Consider the following 17,045-nt stretch of genomic DNA (forward strand, 5'->3'; position numbering starts at 1 on the left):
CTTTGCTCTTCCCACCCCCATCCTCCAGCTCACTGTAGCTTTCTGAGGCCCAGCTGCCAGGGGCAGCCTCAGGATACACAAAAGGCTTTCTCCCCCTTTCTCAGGGGCTCACCTTACTGGTGACCCACTCCCTCATCACATGGACGTCATCCTGGTACCAGGCCCCCAGTCCCAGAGCCACACCACCATTAACCCAATGTCTCTGGACAGATGTATTTTATGTAAGTTCAAGCACTAGAAATATTGAGTTCAGGGAATTTTATTTCTAGAGCCCTCTATATTTCTCTGGGATTATCACCTGTCTTTGTTCCCTCCCTCTCCGAGTTATTATCTTTGGACCCTTTCCAAGCCAAACCATCTTGATTGCTCGGGGAGAAGACTGCCAGCACCCTCCCCTGGTAACTCTGGGTCTGGTGAGAGTGACCTCGAGGGACCCTTTCTTCTTCCTTCAGTATAACTCTGCAGGTGGCCACACTGCCCAGGCAGCCTTGGCCTTTGGGAGCTGGCTTCACCAAGGGACTCTCCAAAGTGCCAAGGAACGTTGTGGTGGGTGGTGCAAGTGGAGGCCTCATTCTCCCCAAGTTAGGGAGGGCTAGGCTCAGGGTGAGCCTCAGGGTACAGAGGGGAGGGAAAAGGCCAGATGTTCTCTTTTCTACACCGTGCCAACCTCGCCTGACACCAAATTAATAGCATTCAAATGAGATGCAAAACATTATGCAAATCTAGAGGAGAAGGCTGCTCTCACCGGGCCTTTGGGCTGTTGGAGGGCCAACACCTTGAGCCCTTTCCTGCAAGACCCCACGGGCTCCCTTCAACTTCAACCCTCATTCGGTCAGCAGCAGCTGGTGTGGAGTTTCCAGTGAGACTTGAGTGACCCTCTCAAGGTCCTCTGATCCTTGTGCCTACCCTGGTCTCACCTCCCAAGCACTCCGGGCCTCTTCTGTTCTGAAATGGTGCAGAGGCAGCTCCGGAACTTGGCATAACCTCCCTCTGGATGCCAGGATTCTGGATCCCCACTCATTAGCAGTATATGCAAAATAGATGCAGGGGTTTTTTGCATCTATTTAATTGTCCATTAAAATGGCCCCACGCCCATCACCTCTGCACAGGCCCAGGCTTCCAAATTGCCAACCCCTGCTGCCTGCAAGCACCATGTGGTTCCTGCGCCTGGTAATTGCCGTGGTGTTTGTTGAGCTGTATTTGCATTTGATTGTCATTTAACTTTCCATCTTTCTCCTTCAATCAAACTCGGGATTGGGCTTTTGCAATTGATTATTCATTTTATTTTCAGCCCCTTGGTGGGTTTTCAAAGAGTTTCCTTTATTAGTGCCACAAACTTGAACCTTGGGACTTCTCCTGTCACACAGAGGGGGAGGGCTTCCTCCCACCCATCGCAGGGCTCCTCCGTGAAAATAACCTAGCCAACATTGTGGATTTTAAGTCCTATTCCCAGTCTCTCTGTCCCAGCACCTGCCTCATTTCTGCCCAGCCAGTGGCATTAAACATTTATGGAGCTGTGGAGGATCAAAGGCCTTGGCTGGGGGTGGGCAGGCTGGAGGCCTTGGTTTAGAGATGGAAAGCAGCTCGCATCAAACCACTTTATGCTGCTGTCTCCATCCACCCTGGGCTCTTGCTACCAGCTGGTGTGGTCCTGCTCCTGGAGCGGGAGGAAATGCCCAGGAACCAGGACTCCCCATTTACCAGGGTAGGATTCTCCTTCTACCCCTAAATTCAAAGAATTGACTTTGGATACTCCTTGAAGCCTGGCCAGAGCATGGTATCCCACAATGTAGCCTTGAAAGCTATCTTGGAGGAGACTAATTTTCTTCTCCTCTCACTCAGAAAGCAAGTGTCATCCATTTGAAGGGAGAGACTTCAGAATAAGTCACCAGTGTGCCTGTGATCCTGCAAATTGATGGGCTGTGTGGAAGTGGGGAAGTGAAGCTGGCTTCTCCTGGGATGTGGGCTGGATGTCTGGCACTGTCTGGGCAGAGGCTGCAAAGGTCCTTGGGATTAGAGAGCCCCTCTTCCCTCTCTCTGGTCCTCAGTCATAACATAGCCATTGTAACTCAGACCCCACCCTCCAGCCTTCTGAATCAGCAGCGAGCCCCTCTCAGTTACTACCACTTGCTAAACCCACCTTAATAATTCTAGACTCCCTTGTTCGGGTGCAGATACCTTTGTGATGGGGTAAACCCTTCAGTATAGCCACCAAGGATGTCCTGCAGCTCAGGTGACCACAAAGCCTGGCCTCAGGCCTGCTCCCACCCTTCCTCTCACACCTCTGCAAGGACGTACTGCTCCCCCAGAACCAGTCTTCTCACTGACCCCAAACTATCTTGCATTTTCTACCACAATGCCTCTACCTAAGCCACTCCCTCAACTTTGGCTGTCCTCCCTCTTCCTCTCCACTGACTGAAACCTAAAACTTATTTAAGACTTGTTTTCACCATCAACCGAGGAATGGATAAAGAAATTTGGTTTATATACACAATGGAATACTACTTGGCAATGAGAAAGAATGAAACATGGCCTTTTGTAGCAACGTGGATGGAACTGGAGAGTGTGATGCTAAGTGAAATAAGTCAAGCAGAGAAAGACAGATACCATATGTTTTCACTCTTATGTGGATCCTGAGCAGAAGACCATGGGAGAGGGGGAGGGGGGAAAAAAGAGAGGGAGGGAAGCAAACCATAAGAGACTCTTAAAAACTGAGAATAAACTGAGGGTTGATGGGGGGTGGGAGGGAGGGGAAAGTGGGTGATGGGCATTGAGAAGGGCACTTGGGATGAGCACTGGGTGTTGTATGAAAACCAATTCGAAATTTCATATTAAAAAATAATCATAATAAATAAACATTAAAAAATTTTTTAAAAAGACTGTTTTCAGTCCACCTGCCCACTGCCTGAAGCTTGCCATGACCTCCCCTCCCCCAAAAGGAGCACTTGTCCCCTTCTTCACCATCTCACAGCTCATTTGGCACCAATGACCTGCCTTGGCCTTTAGACACTCCCCCCCGACCCCCACCCCTGCAGCATCATTTATTCACAAACATCGATTAAGCAACTACTGTGTTCTAGGAGCTGAGCTTGGTTGAGAATGGAGGAGACAGATATGTTCTGTGCCTTCAAAGAGCTGACAACTAATGGGGAAAACAGACAATTAAGCGATTACATAGACTAGGGTCATCTGAGTGCAAAGGGCCAGGTGGAGGGCACAGAGAGTGAGAGAAATGAGACAAGTGAAGGGAGCCCTGCAAGTCTCCAGGCTGCCACTTTCAAACGTGTGTATGACTTAAGTACACTATAAGCCTGCAGCATAGAACTGCAGAATATCCCTTAGGGCATCTTATGGTCCTCAATTTGTGGGTGATGCTGAGCTCTGGGCAAAATGAGTCCCTTGGAGGGCATAGACAGGATGCTCGATAAAAACTCCACTGCTTCCCAGTCTGGCCCAGCCTCCACCTCAACCTAACTGGGAACCCATTGCACAGAGGCCACGTTGACCATCTTTAGGAGGGAGAGACAACCCTGGAGCATTATTCTTCCCATCATGCAGTACATACCCATCCTCTGAGCTCAGGGCAGAGTGCTGCATTCTGGGACTTGTAGTGTTCATTGGACCCCCTCCTGAATGCCTACCTTAGTTTAGGAAATAGGGAAGGAGACACAGCAAGTTCCTGGGTGGCTCCACTTACCCTCCTTCTTCTGAGTAGTGCCCAGCCCAGCTGCCAGGAGGTAAGCCTACCACCAGTTTCCAAAACCCCATGAATCATCTGTCATACAAGGTTCATCCCTGGGATTCACCCTCCTTTTCCCAAGCTGCTAAGTCCAGAGAGGCCCAGAAATCAAGGAGGAGGTCAGGAATACCTTTAAAGAGAAAAGGAGGGCTCTCATGCCATTTGCCAGTATATCCCCAAACTTCCTGTGGCCACAGAACCTTCCACCTCCCTCCTCTGCTGACAACCCCTTTTCTCTCCCCTTTCCTGGCTTCCTCTACTTACCTCTGATCCTTTTGTCAACTCCTCCCTTCTGCCAATCTTCTGCTACTGCCCTCTTTTTTCTCAGCTTTTTGAAAGGACGATCCAGCAGTCCTCTCCCAGTGACTCCCTCAGATAATTCCACACACCGTCTGCCTGCTGCCTGGGATTCTTTACGATGGCTCAACGCAACTCCCCGGAGCCCACAGGAAGAGGATCTGGAGAGAATCTGATGAGCTGAGCTGGAAGACTATGGAGGTAGTAAGGATCAAAAGACTCTCTGAGGAATGAGACTAACGGTAGAAGGCTTGCTGCCTGCTTCTAGGACAAAGTCAGGAAGGGCACTGGTGAAAGCTTTGGGGAAAATCCAAGTTCATGTGAAGAGAACTAATCCAAAAGCTCTCCTTCTCCCTGGGGGGTCACAGGGAGTTCAGCCCCCCTCTTCCTCTACAAGGAATATCATCAGTCACTGGGTCATGTCCCATTGTGTCCATTGAGGCTCTTCAAGTGAAGCTATCCATGGAGCCAGAAACCCATAGGCCTAAACATCAGTCTTAGGGATGACACAGCTATGACTGCCCTTTTTGCTGCCCTATGACTCATTGGAGCTCCTCAGCCCAAGCAGAGCCATGGAAGTTTATTTTTCCATGTCCTTGAATGGTACAACCTTCCTGGCTACTCCCCTGAGCCTCCTTCAAGTCTCTGTCTAAAATAGCCCTATGGAAACGCCCCCACCCCCTATGCCTGTCCTATTTTCTCCACCAATTCCAGGAACCTGGGTGGGGACAGGCATGAAGGGTCTGCTCACTGGCCATCACTTTGATTTCTCTGGTCCTGTGGATGGTGGGGTAGGTGGGAAGTGGCCAAGGCAGGGTCCTGGAGACCCCGCGCTGCAAGGGGACCCAGGATACTACCTTCAGCTGCCCACAGGTTGGCCCAAGTTGCCTCCTGCCAAGTGAAAAATGTCTTCCCAGGACGCGAGTACCACTGGCTTTTAACTATAATATCAGGATAATTAAGCTTTTCTGTGAGCACAGTTTGCTGCTGATGCAGCTGCCTGGAGCCCTGGCATTTATTGAGTGCAAAGTAATAATTTATTGTCCTTTGTACGCTCAAAAGCCATCTTCATTATCAGCCCAAGACGGAGCTGCTACAAGAGCACACGGGTCTCACCAGCTGCCTCACTGGAGGATGTCTTCCTAGGTCACCCTTGGCGCCCTCAGGTACCAGGATGGGGTGGAGTGAGGTGGAGAGGGGGTTGCTCTCTCATAGAGAATCAGGTGGGAACCCCACCTCCTTGGCAGGCTGCTAATAGGGGAGAGGGTGGCAGGCTTGTCTGGGCGTGGGCAGCGCGGAAGGGAGGGGGCCGTGTGCCCACATTAGCAGGGTAGTTCTTCCCCAGAGCTGGCGGCGGCGCGGGAGCCTGTGCTCCCGTCGCCGGGTCCTCTGCGCCTTTGCTTGAGACTTTACGGTAAACCGCTCCTCCCGCGCCCCCGCCCCCAGCCCCGCGCGGCGATCCCCGGCGCCGACGCCAGGCGCTGGCCGTGGTGCTGATTCTGTCAGGCGCTGGCGGCGGCGGCGGCGGCGGCGGCGGCGGCCCCGCTCCTTCTACCCGGCAAGACCCCGCTCTGTCCCCCGCGCCTACGCCCCGCCGAGCCCCCAGCTTCCCCACCGTAGCTCCGACCCGGGGCGCGGCCGCAACCAGCACCATGCCCTCAGTAGCCCTGCTGCTCCTTCCCTCGCTGCTGGCGCTCCTGGCTCACGGTAAGGGACCCCGGCGTCCGGTGGCAGGACAGGGGCGGGGGCGGGTTCCCGAGGGTGGGAAGAGAGGACCGTACCGCCGCCCAGCTCCGCGCATCTGGCTGCCCAGCGCGAGCACCGCGCTCCGCCGGCTGCGCTGGCCCCCGCGCCGGCCGAGCCGGGCGGGGCACGGGCTCCACCGGCGGGAAGCTGCCGCGGCTCCCGCCATTCGCGCCCGGCCAAGACCTCGCCTTTAATCATCTCCCCGGATCTAATGGGATTTCTCTGCTGCAATTCATCACGCCACCCCCTTCCCGCACACACTCACGCGCTCACCCGCCCGCTACCTCGCCGCTCTCCAGGCGTCTAGCAGCGCCGGGGCGCGTGCAGGAAGGGGGAGAGGGCAAGGGGCGGTGAGTCCCGTTGGTCCTGCCGGCCGCCCGCGGTCCCGCCTTCCCTGCTGCCCGCCAAACTTCGCTCGACTTTGCTGCCCGTTCCGGGGCACCTTACGTCCTCTGCGGAGGGACGGAGCTGGATGGCGGCCGGACCCTGGGTTGGGACGTCGTTCACCTCCCTCCACCTTGGCGCTGCCGCGCTGGAGTCGGAATGTAGAGTACAATTCCAGGGAGAAACTCGGGGGGTCCGGGGCCCCATATTCGGCTACTCGCTCTGACCTGGGCTGCAGCAGCTGAGGTCCCGGGCTAGAGACTCTGCCCTCCTCGAAGTCCTTTCTTGCACTCTCCCCTTGCACACTCCCAGAGGTCTTCCTCCCAGGCCTGCGGTCCTGCTTAGCCCCCGCCCCCCCATGGCCGCAGACTCGTTGCGGGAGGACCGGCACCCCACCCTGCTGCCCCCGGTCCTCCTCCGCTCGCAGTCCGGTCCCCAACTTCATTGGTCCCGGGTGGGAAGGTTGGCCGTGGAGTGAGCAGCAAGGGAGTGTTGGGGAGAGGATGAGGGCTCTGTGCCTAGGGGAAGGAAGGTTTTCAAGTCCCGAGGAGACCTGCCACCCGGCTTAAACATTCATCAAAGCTACCGACGTCCAGGTCTTTCTTCCACTGCAGCCGGTTGGCTGGTGGGGTCGCCAGGACCTTGCTTGGAGTTGGGACCCACCGTCCCTCAAAGTATATGGTTCGTAGCCTCTGGTATGGAGTGGGGAGAAGGTGGCAGGTTTTAACCTCGTTGCCTCTTTCCAGACCACGTCGGAGGTCAGGGCAGCCGAGCCGGGACCAGGCTGGGCCCCTGGACGCCAGTTTTCTGCTCTCTGCGTCCCCAGCGACGCGGAAGCTGCTCTCTGAGACTCTGGCTTGGGTCACACGGGGTCTGGCGTCCTTGCCCCGCCCCCTGGCTGCCCATGCCTGGCCCTCCCTTGGCGCCGGGAACTAAGAACCTAGTGTTTATGTTGGGGTGGGGGGGGGCGGGGGGAGGAGGAGGGAGTCCTGAAAACCCCACCCTGCCAGGGGCAGTGAGAGGAGGGGAGAAGCCTGCATCCTGGCCCGGCCATCCGAGGATGTCCTGGGAGTTGAGAACCTGTCTTGGTTGGGGTCTGGACGCATCTGCTCTGGACATCTCCCCTGGGGCTTAGTGCCTTTGTCTGAAGCCTGGTGTGTGGGTGTGTGGGTCTGAGTGTGAAGGTGTGAATCAGGGCCCGGGGTGTCTGGAATGGCGGGTCCATGAATGTCTGCACCTCAGGAGGTCTGGATGTTGGGTGAGGGTTCAGCAGTGAGTGGGTGTGAGGAGTGTGTGAGGCCGCTAGTGCGTGATGCTGCCTCTGCCAGAGAGCTCCCTGCAGGGCTGGAGTGAGACTGCGGGTCTCCAGGAGGATGGCTGGTGTGGCTGAGAGTTGGGGGATCCCACTGAGGGTATGGGTGCAAGTGTTGGGAGGAATCTGTCCACTCTGTGGCCGCAAGTCTGTGTGCCCCTGGCCAGGGTCCCTTCCTGACCCACCTGGACCTCTCCAATGCCCGTGGGGCCATCTGCCCAAGGAGTATGTCGGGTAAGAGTCACCTGCTGGGGAAGACTTTATTTTCGCTCTCCCAGGAAGGAGGGGGAACAGCCCTGCAGGGCCAGGCCTGAGGAAAGAGGACCCGAAACAGGGCAAGCCCTGTCGTGTCCCTCCATCTCAATGGGGCTTCGAGGTTCTGGTTGTTGGGCACTGAGTTGTCTCATTGAGAAGCAGTGTATTTGGCCATCTCAGAGTTCCTGGGGGGATGGGGGGGGGGGCTCTAGCCATAAGAAGGCAGACCTGGAGCAGTAAAGGCCTTGGGCTGTGAGACTTCGCAAGCCAGGTGGCAGCAGGTGGCGGCAGCACCAAACCTTGTGGCCTGGAGACTGACCCCCCCAGGGCGTTGCTCACACAGAGGTTGAGGGACACAGCTCTAGTCAGGCCCTGAGAGATGCAGCTGGGAACAGCCCAGGAGCAGCCAAAGGCCCTGGAGGTCAGAGGCTGAGGAAGTGGGGTGCAGGGAAGGGTGAGATCTTGATGGGCCTGGCTCAACCCCTATCCCCCCAACCCCCACAGCTGCGGGGTTGGGGGCAGGTACAGCGAGAGTGGCCTCTGGCTTGAGGGGCGCTGTGGGCCACTGTGATCTTCCTGACCAAAGGTGGGTGCCCCAGCGATCCCGATACCGTGGGGAAGGAAGGCAGTTCGGGAGGGATGGCTTGTGCCTGGGCCTGCTGTGTCAGTTTAATGATTTTTAATGAGCAATTACCTTTAGTCATTCTCCTAATTTCTGAATATCAATAAAGTTAATTAAACTCTACGTGTGTGAATGTGGCCTGGGGAGATCGCAAAGGTGGAAATGGCACAGACTGGGGGTAGGGTTGGGTCTCCAGGGACAGAGGCTGCCTCCCTGGCTGTGTGACCTTGGACCCAATGCTTCCCGTCTCTAAACTCTGATGGGAGTGTGTGGTAGGAAGAGGGAGGGGACCGATTCTCTCTCTGCCAAGAACTAGGGGATGGTGTCTGGGAGGCAAGGTTTGGAGGAGGAAGCAGGGAAGGAGGAGGGCTTGGCCTCCAGGAGCCCCAGTCTTGAAAGGGTTAACAAACAGGGCTGCCTTAACCTAAAATGGTAATTGCTGCTTCCTGCAGACTCTGTGGTAGGCGCAGGATTCTAACTGTACCTTCCAGAGTCTGGGGGCTGCAGCGATGCCCAAGCCAGGCCCTGCTCCCTGCCCCCCAAGCCTGGCACTTCGGGGTCAGGAAGTGGCTGCTGGGGATAAGGCCCCATGGGAGGCAGTCTAGATTTCACTCAGAGCCCCAGAGGTAGAATGGTAGACAAGAGGCTCCCCTAGGCTTCCGAGGAGACTAGAGGACCCGGAGATTGCCATGGACCTGAGGGGAAGTCTGGGTTGGCTTCTTGCCCCTCATGGGTCTAAGCTCATCAGGCTTGGCAGGCTTGGCGGCGGTCCCAGCCTCCTCAGCAGGGTGGCAGCTTAAAATGCCTTGGGGACAATAATGGGGAGTGAGGCGACACAGGGGCAGGGCTTAATTAGAAACTGGGCTTAATTAGAGCTTTTGCACCCCTCCCACCCTGGCTGCCTGAATGGTGGGAGGAATTCAGAAAGTCTTCTTCATTAGTCCCTCCCTCTACCCAGACACAGTGTCCAAGCCCTCCAGCCTGCCCCCACCCTCCTTGTCCCCATCCCTCCTAGCCCATTCTGGCCCCGGTTGCTGGCTGGTCTCAGCTCGGGGATGTTGCGCCCCCGCCTGGGCAGAAGTGTCAGAGCCGGGTACCCGCCCCCCCCAAACAAGAAAGAAGATGTGAAAAAGGGCCTGTAGGTAGGGGTTACTTTAGTGAAGGAACCTCTCAGCCCCGAGGGTTAAGAGCCCAGGCCCCCTGTGTGGCCTCAGGCATGCCTCTGAGTCTCCACTCTCTGGAGCATTCAATGTAAAGTTGCACCAAACTGATGGTTGCAAAGCCTGGGAGCATATCCGGGCCTCCAAGGGCTTGCCAAGTCATGGAGATTTCTGGGTCCCCAGCCTACTGGCCTGCTCTCAGGGAGAAAGAGCCAAGATCTATAACTAAGAGCCTGGGGAGTAGGGAGAGACAATGCTGCTAGCCATGGTCGGCTCTCAGGGAGGTAGGGGAAAGGCGCTAGGAGGTCTTCAAGGCCCCTTCCAGACTCATTCCAGCAGGAAGCACCAGGTCCAGGAAGTCCACTCACCCAGCCAGACCAATCAATTCCCCCAAACTATCCATGTTCTCAACAGCTGCTGGGCTCTTCCCATTCCTTCTGCCTGAAATTCTTTTCTCCTCCTGGGCCACTCTGACTCACTCCATCTCATGCTTTGGGTCTTGCCTTAGTTAGCACCTCATACAATTCATCGGGACTTGAAGCCTCACCTGAACTCCAGCCTGGGCCTGGGGACTCTTTTGGCCTCCCACCATCCCCTGGTTTCCCCCACCAAGGTACCCATCTTGTTGGGTCACGAGTGCCTGGCTGCTTGATGTCTCTCTCCGGGAGCAAGACCGAACTCAGAAAGGAAGCAACCGAGTCTGTTTTGCTCAGCCCCACTATCTTGGGGCAATTCCAGAATTCCTATTTGGAAGAAACTTAGGGTCAGAAAGGAGAGGTGGGTGCTTGGCAGCTGAGACTGCTTTGCGTAGCAAGCACACTATTTTTACATAGATTGTATGTTAGGATTTTTTCCTTTTCCTAACAGTTGGCCAATTACCCCAACTGTAAATTATAGCCTTTACTGAGTTTTTTCCTTCCACAAATTATGCTGTCACGTCGTCAGCCTGAGGTGGCTTGGGGGTGGGATGCTGACGGCCATTCTGAGCGGGCTAAAGCCTCTCTCCAGCCACCCCTTCATGCCACCGCTGCTTGTGTCCCCGGTGGCACAGTGCCTAGCACATGACAGACATGAAATACATGTTGAATAAATTCATGAGAGTTGCACAGTAGACAGGGAGAGAGTGAAGCCCAGAGCCCAGTCTTCTTGACTCCCTCCCTCAGCACCTACCCACCTCCTCTGCCGGCTGACAGGGGTGCCCCGTATGAAATTAAGGACTGAAGTAAGGGAGGGGTCACCACATGTCACCTGGCTTCTCACCATAGCGTCTCAGCCATCTCAGCTTCAGACATCCTCACGAAGCTCAGAGGGGCCAACAGGAAACCTTGGGAGCAGCTCCGAGCCCAGCGTGTCCTTGAATGGAAAAGTGGGGGCCTTGGAGTCACCCAAGACCACAATAATTCATATCCACGAAGATTTCACATCTCCTGAAAGAACGATCCCTGGAGTACATCCACCCACAATTCATTCGTTCATTTCATAATTATGTATTGAGGTGGGAGGCCTGGCCCAGAACCTTCAGACCCAGCCTTTCACATACTTTTTCTATTTAATACGAGAGACTAGTTATTCCCACTTTACAGATGGGAAAACTGAGTTTCAGAGAGGTTAAGTCAGTGACCCTGGACTTCACAGCCAATAAATAGCAGGGCTACTCCAAAGTGCCTACCTATTTTGCAAAACCTGGATGTAGCCAGCATTGTGTCCGCTCCCCCAGCCTGAGGCCAAGCTTTAGTACAGGCCCATGGGAACCAGGAGACTATCGCTGTCACCACCATCATCATGACAACAACAACAATAATAATAGCAACAACAATAACAGCAAACATTTCTTAGGCACATTTCTTAGTACAGGCCAGGCACTAAGTGCTTTATATACCTTAGCTCATTTAGTCCTCATACCATCTCTAGATAGAAGCTACTATCTGCATGTTATAGGCCAAGTTCAAGTCCATGTTGTCAGACCCACAAATGGCCCCTAACTTTCTCCTTGCACATTTCTGATAACGACGGTAGCTTATCTTCTTGATGTCTACCCTCAGTCCTTGCTGCTGTAGATTAGGGACGTTTTATCTTGCTCAGTTCTTAGTGGCAAGGAATAAAAGATTCTGACACTTGGGAGACCAGGATAGAGCCTGAGGCTGGGAGTCAAGTGAGTCTTGAAGTCTTGGCCCAGAGGTCAGTGACCTTGAGTGACTCATTCTTCCACCCTTTGGGGGCCTTCGTGGATGAGAAGACGTGTGGTTCCTGTCTTGGCCTCTGGGCTGCCCCTCCCTACCCCATCGGCCCCTGCCAAGGCCCAGCACAACCCCCTCCCAGGTCCAGCCCCCACCCACCCACCCCGGCCCCAGGACAGAAAAGCCCAAACTTGCTTGCAGCTCAGCTCCTACACAGAGCTGGGTGCCAGCTTCCCTCCACCTGCCCACCTGCCACCCAGCTGCCAGCCCCGGGAGGGGAGATCGATGCTGCAGCCGCCAGCAGTGTTGTTGGCCATTGATTGTTGAGATTTCTCGGCGGGCTCTGGAGCAAACAAACCTGCCGCTTCTCCAACAACAATCCGGGTTTCCAGCTGCAGAGTCTGCAGCCTTGCTGGCAGGCAGACTGGCGGGAAGGGGAGGGGGTGGGAGGTCCTGGCTGAGCCCCGCAGGGACAAGGGACTCTGCCAGGAGATGAGAAGAAACTGAGTGGTCATGGGAAATGGGGCAATGGAGAGACTGGGTGAAAATGCTAGGTGATCCTAGACCCCGTGCGTAACTTGTTTGGCCAAGCTCTCCATTTTTGCTCAGACATTTTTCCATTCCCCGAATGCCATCCTGGGTCCCTCTGCTTGTTTCAGTTCTCCCACCCCCTCTTTTCCCGATCATCCGGTCCAGAGTGCTCTCTGTCCTCTAAACACGAAATACCTCCCATTAGGAACTTAGCTTGACATCCAGCCATCCACTCTCCACTCGACAACCCTCTCTTCAGCCCCTATCAGGTGCTTTGATAGGTAGGAACCCAGTTTGGAGGGGGAGTTGCCTTCTTAATAAGCCCAGCTATGGCTGCCTCCTCAGTTAGACCTGGACCGTCTGATTTTAATTAAATGAGATACAAATAAGATGCCAAGCAGCACCTATGTGATCCAACTACCTGCCTTTGAAAGCGCAGGAGATTCCTAGCCAGGGACTGCTCTGGGTCAGTTTCTCTTCTGGGACAAGAACGTTTGCACCTTTTGGTCTTTGAGGGCCCAGTAAGCCTCTGGGACCCTTGGGCCAGGCCATCAGGGTGCTCTCCAGCACAACTCTTCCCATCTTTGCTGGGTCTGGGTGTCCTCTAGCCCCCAAGCATGGCAGCTGCAGGCAACAAGTCGTATATGTGCTGCAGAATGCAAGCAGTGGGTCTCTCCCCTCCCCCAGTGCATTCCCCGGGTCCCAGCCAGAATCCTGACACCCTGGCATCAACCTCAGCCTCTCCCTTGGTCCCCCCACTCCTCCCCTCCCCACAGGCTCCTCTCTCCACCCTCAGGATCCTCCTTCCAGCTGGTCATTGGGCTGGAAGGACAGAACTGGAGAGCCCCTGTGAAAAGTGCCTGAACCACTGAGCACCCCCTCCACACAGATGCTCATTTGCATGCTGTTTTACACCACCACCCCCCTTTGCATGCTTGCTCCTTATTAAAGGCATAGAAGCAGACCCTGCCTCTCTCCACTCCTAGACCAGATCCCTCCACCCCACCCCCCATAGCTTCTCCCTCCTTCACTCCCAGCACAGCAGCTGAGCACCAGCTCCTTTGTCCCCCCAAGCAGCCACCTGCTGAGCGTCTGGCCTGGGTCCCATCAGCCAGCAGGTGCCTAGGGAGTCCCAGAGCCTGGGAGGGGGGCTATCTGGCAGTGTGGAGAGCCAACTTGTGCCTGAGGGAGGAGGGGGCATCCCCTGAGGAAGAACATGATCAGAAGAGTGCTCGTCAGGGAGCCAGGACCCCCAGGATTTAAATCCAGTACTGGCTCTTGCTGGCTTGTACAAGTTGTGTCTCTTTCTTCTGCCTCAGTTTCCTCCGGGATTCACGGTGGCTGGCCCACCCCTCTCACTGAACAGCATCGAGATCAAAGGGAATGAGAGAGAGGGTGGTGATGGAAGAGACCAAAAGCCCCGCCTGAGTTAGGGGTGAGCTGGTGGTCCTTCCTCCAATAGCCAGAGGTGTCCAGCACCGGGAGGGGCTGATTTTCAGATTGTCAGTGGAGGAGCCCAGTGCTGGACTGTTGAGGCAGGGATGGGGAGCGAGAACCAGCTGGTGCTCCAGGTCTAACCGGGAAGGTGAGACTAGCAGGTGCAGAGGGATGAAGGTTGGAGTCAGGGTGCTCCTAAGAGCCTCACCCTTGCTTGCTGCTCTGACGGACACTGCCTGAGACATCATTTACATCTAGCAAGGGGATGTGTTAGTGATTTGAAACATCTGGTCCAGCAGCTGGCAAGCCCCTTCCTGTCATGAGGCCCTAATTTCTGGCTAGTTAGAGGAAATGGGGGAAAGAGAGTCACCTTCTTTTGAGGACAGAAGAGCCTCTGGCATCTCCAGGCAAAGGGGTGAACCGGGGACAAAACAAGGCTTTCTTGAGACAGGTCATTAGTGCATTTATTTATCCAGCCTCGCCTCCCTCATTTCCCATTCACTTCCTGCTAAAGCCCTAGCCTTGCCCTCTTGGGTCCAGCACCTCCATCCCAGCCCCCTCTTGGCCTGCCAGCCAGGCTAGGAAGAGGCCTGCTGCTCAGGGTGAGGGGGTGCTCCTAAGGCTCCAGCCACCTGGGTGGTGCCCTGAGTCTGGTCTCTGTTGCACCTGTATCCCTGATGCTGGCCACTGGCCCTTCCCTGGGCCTCAAGCAGATGAGACTAGAGGGGACTGGGGAGGAGGACTTAGCCCTCTCAACTCAAAGCTTCCGTACACCCAACTTGGCAGGGTCCTTGGAGGTCAAAACAAGCTTGGGACAAGGGAGAAGCCTGAAGGGTTGGGGACTGTCAGCTGAGTCTATCTGGTATTTCTGAGGGTCTCGGGAAGAAAAAGCCCCACATGTGCAGAAAGCCCTGCCTGTGTGCATCTCTACCTGGCTCGTCCATCTTTCCCTGGGTGTCCGAACGTCCCTGTGTATCTGTGTGTTTCTATCCCTGCATCCTGGGACTGTGGCCCTGGGTGTAGGCACAGCAGAGCCCAGCTGAGGCTGGTGTCTCCCCGTCCCTGCAGGCCCTGCCACTCCCTTCCTCCCCAATCTTGGGCTCCACTGACCCCTCAAGGAGACTTGTAGCTGGAGCTGCTGCTGCTATTTTTTAGCAGCTCTGAACCCCACCCCTCCCCCACTCAGATTTGCTGGGGAAGTGGGGAGGACAGGTGGAGCCTGGGGAGCCCCACCGTCTGGAATGCTGGGTGGGCAAGGCCCTCTCCTGTCAGTCTTACGAGGCTGTGGAGGCGAGGGGTGCCTGGGCTGGTCCATAGGTGCAGGGCCCATGCCCTGGGGCATATTAGGCTCCATCCGGCCTGCCTGGGGCCTGGAGAAGGTCCCAGGCTGTCCTCTCCCCACCTCCTCCCCAAGTTCCTAAGAGCAGAGCCCAGGCCTCCAGTGACTCTTCCGCAAGCCATTTGGAAGCAAGGCTAGTGCTCCTAGGTCTTCCCCACAGAGAGGGGCTCAAAATGTCGGGAAGCTCAGTGTAAGGAGCACACCTGGGTGACGTGACCCCCCAGGTACCTCTGGTACCGCACTGTCACTTCCCAAAGATGTTTCAGGCCCCTGCTGCGTCTCAACTCTACCAAAGGCCACCAGAGCTTGTTGCCCTCTGGATTCTTGGGGCTCCCCACCACTGTCCCAGCTGCTCTGGAAACTAGCACCCGCTAGAAGGGGCTACCGTACAGCAGTCCGAAGGGCATGAACTGGAGGACCAAGCAGGAAGGCACCCCTGGTTTCCTCAGAGTGGGCACCTGCCCTCTGGGCTCTGGATGCCCTTGCTTTCTGAGGCCCTTCGCGCCTATATCTGTCCTTCTGTCTGTCTCTTGAGCTTAGCAGGACAAGGGTTGCCCCCGGTGAACTTCCAGGGCCCAGCCAGACCACTTCCTGCAGCTGTCTGATCCTAGTTCAGGGATCTAGTTGGGGATGGGACCTAGTTCCCATCCTAGATGGGAAGAATTAGTCAGACAGTATAGGTGAATAGGTCAGCAGAGCCTGGCACGCCAGAGGCGCTCAAATATACCACTTCCCTCCCCGGGTACTTTTCTCACACCTCCACCCGCCAACCCCCACGTGCACATACGTGCACATTTTCATACTCACCCCCATGCACATACATACTTGCACACATGCACACACGCAGACACAGCCTAGCCCTCCACGTGCTCAGCAAATACCGACCGACAGATGGAGGTGAGGAGACTGGGGTCCAGTGCCACACAGAAGGAAAGTGGTGAATCAAAAGAGCACAGTGCCCTCCCCGCTGCCAGCCCCCCCGCCCCCACGTTTATCACTGTCCAAGAGGCTCCCATCAACTCCTGAGCTTGGGCACCACCTATAAAGGCAGGGCTGTGTCTCTCCATCCGACCCACCCAACGACTCAAAAAAGACAAGTTTGGGGCGCCTGGGTGGCTCGGTCGGTTAAGCGTCTGACTTTGGCTCAGGTCATGATCTCGCGGTCCGTGAGTTCGAGCCCCGCGTCAGGCCCTGTGCTGACAGCTCGGAGCCTGGAGCCTGTTTCAGATGCTGTGTCTCCCTCTCTCTCTGACCCTCCCCTGTTCATGCTCTGTCTCTCTCTGTCTCAAAAATAAATAAACGTTAAAAAAAATTTTTTTCAAAAAAGACAAGTTCAAGGTCACACAGCCCATCAGTGGAGAGCTATGTTAATGCTGGAGTCAGGGTTCTGACAAGGCCTCACCAGGCTCCTCTTAGCCTTCACAGCTAAGAACAGATACTCCTGTGACTTCCTGGGCACAGAGTGCCCAGAGCCCACATCAGCATTAAGGACCAGGGCAGCCCGGGGGTCTGGGTTCAGCGCCACGCCCCCCATCCTTAGCCAACTCTCCCAATCCATCTCCTCTCAGATGCAGCTGACAACAGCAGCCACAGGACAAAAGTCACAAGGTCAGGGAGGGAACTTTGACCGTGGTGCACAGAACAAGCCCCTTCATCTGACTTAAAGACCCAAGAACCTTAGGGCTACCGTGAAGTTAATTCAGCTCGGAGGCAGACAGACACAGGCACTGGGAGCAACCTCAGTGGTGTTGGCTTTTAAACTTCAGGGTGGGGGCTGGAAGGGGGCTGCAGCCCAGAAATGCTGGTCTGAGACTCAGGAAGATACCTGCTCTGGGGCACTGGGAGGCTAGGACCCGGCCTTGCTTGGCTTCTAGCCTTGGAGGAACTGTCCATGGTCCGTGCTGGATGGGGCAGAGAATGGAGGGGATCGCTACTCCTTCCTAGATCAACTCCTGTTCCCCAACTTCACCACTGGGCTGGGCTAAGCTGGCCCTGGTACGGGCTCCAGGGAGAAGGTAGTTCCTGCCTTTACGGCCTTCCTTGTCC

The 17,045-nt window shown here is 55.7% G+C and overlaps 1 protein-coding gene across 4 annotated transcripts in view; it reads left to right on the forward strand.

The window, feature by feature from the left end:
- The first annotated feature begins 5,505 nt into the window (after nucleotides 1-5,505).
- SEZ6 (seizure related 6 homolog) overlaps nucleotides 5,506-17,045 on the forward strand; it is a 45,827-nt gene continuing 34,287 nt past the window's right edge. For 3 of the 4 annotated variants that reach the window (XM_027034535.2, XM_027034532.2, XM_027034533.2), the window contains exon 1: nucleotides 5,507-5,743. In XM_027034535.2, coding sequence (XP_026890336.1) covers nucleotides 5,689-5,743 — 55 coding nt within the window. In that variant the 5' untranslated portion in view covers nucleotides 5,507-5,688. Of the gene's footprint in view, nucleotides 5,744-17,045 lie in introns of all 4 variants that reach the window. The other variant, XM_027034534.2, reaches the window with a different exon arrangement.

Source organism: Acinonyx jubatus, chromosome E1 (assembly GCF_027475565.1).
Source record: "Acinonyx jubatus isolate Ajub_Pintada_27869175 chromosome E1, VMU_Ajub_asm_v1.0, whole genome shotgun sequence".
NCBI lineage: Eukaryota > Metazoa > Chordata > Mammalia > Carnivora > Felidae > Acinonyx > Acinonyx jubatus.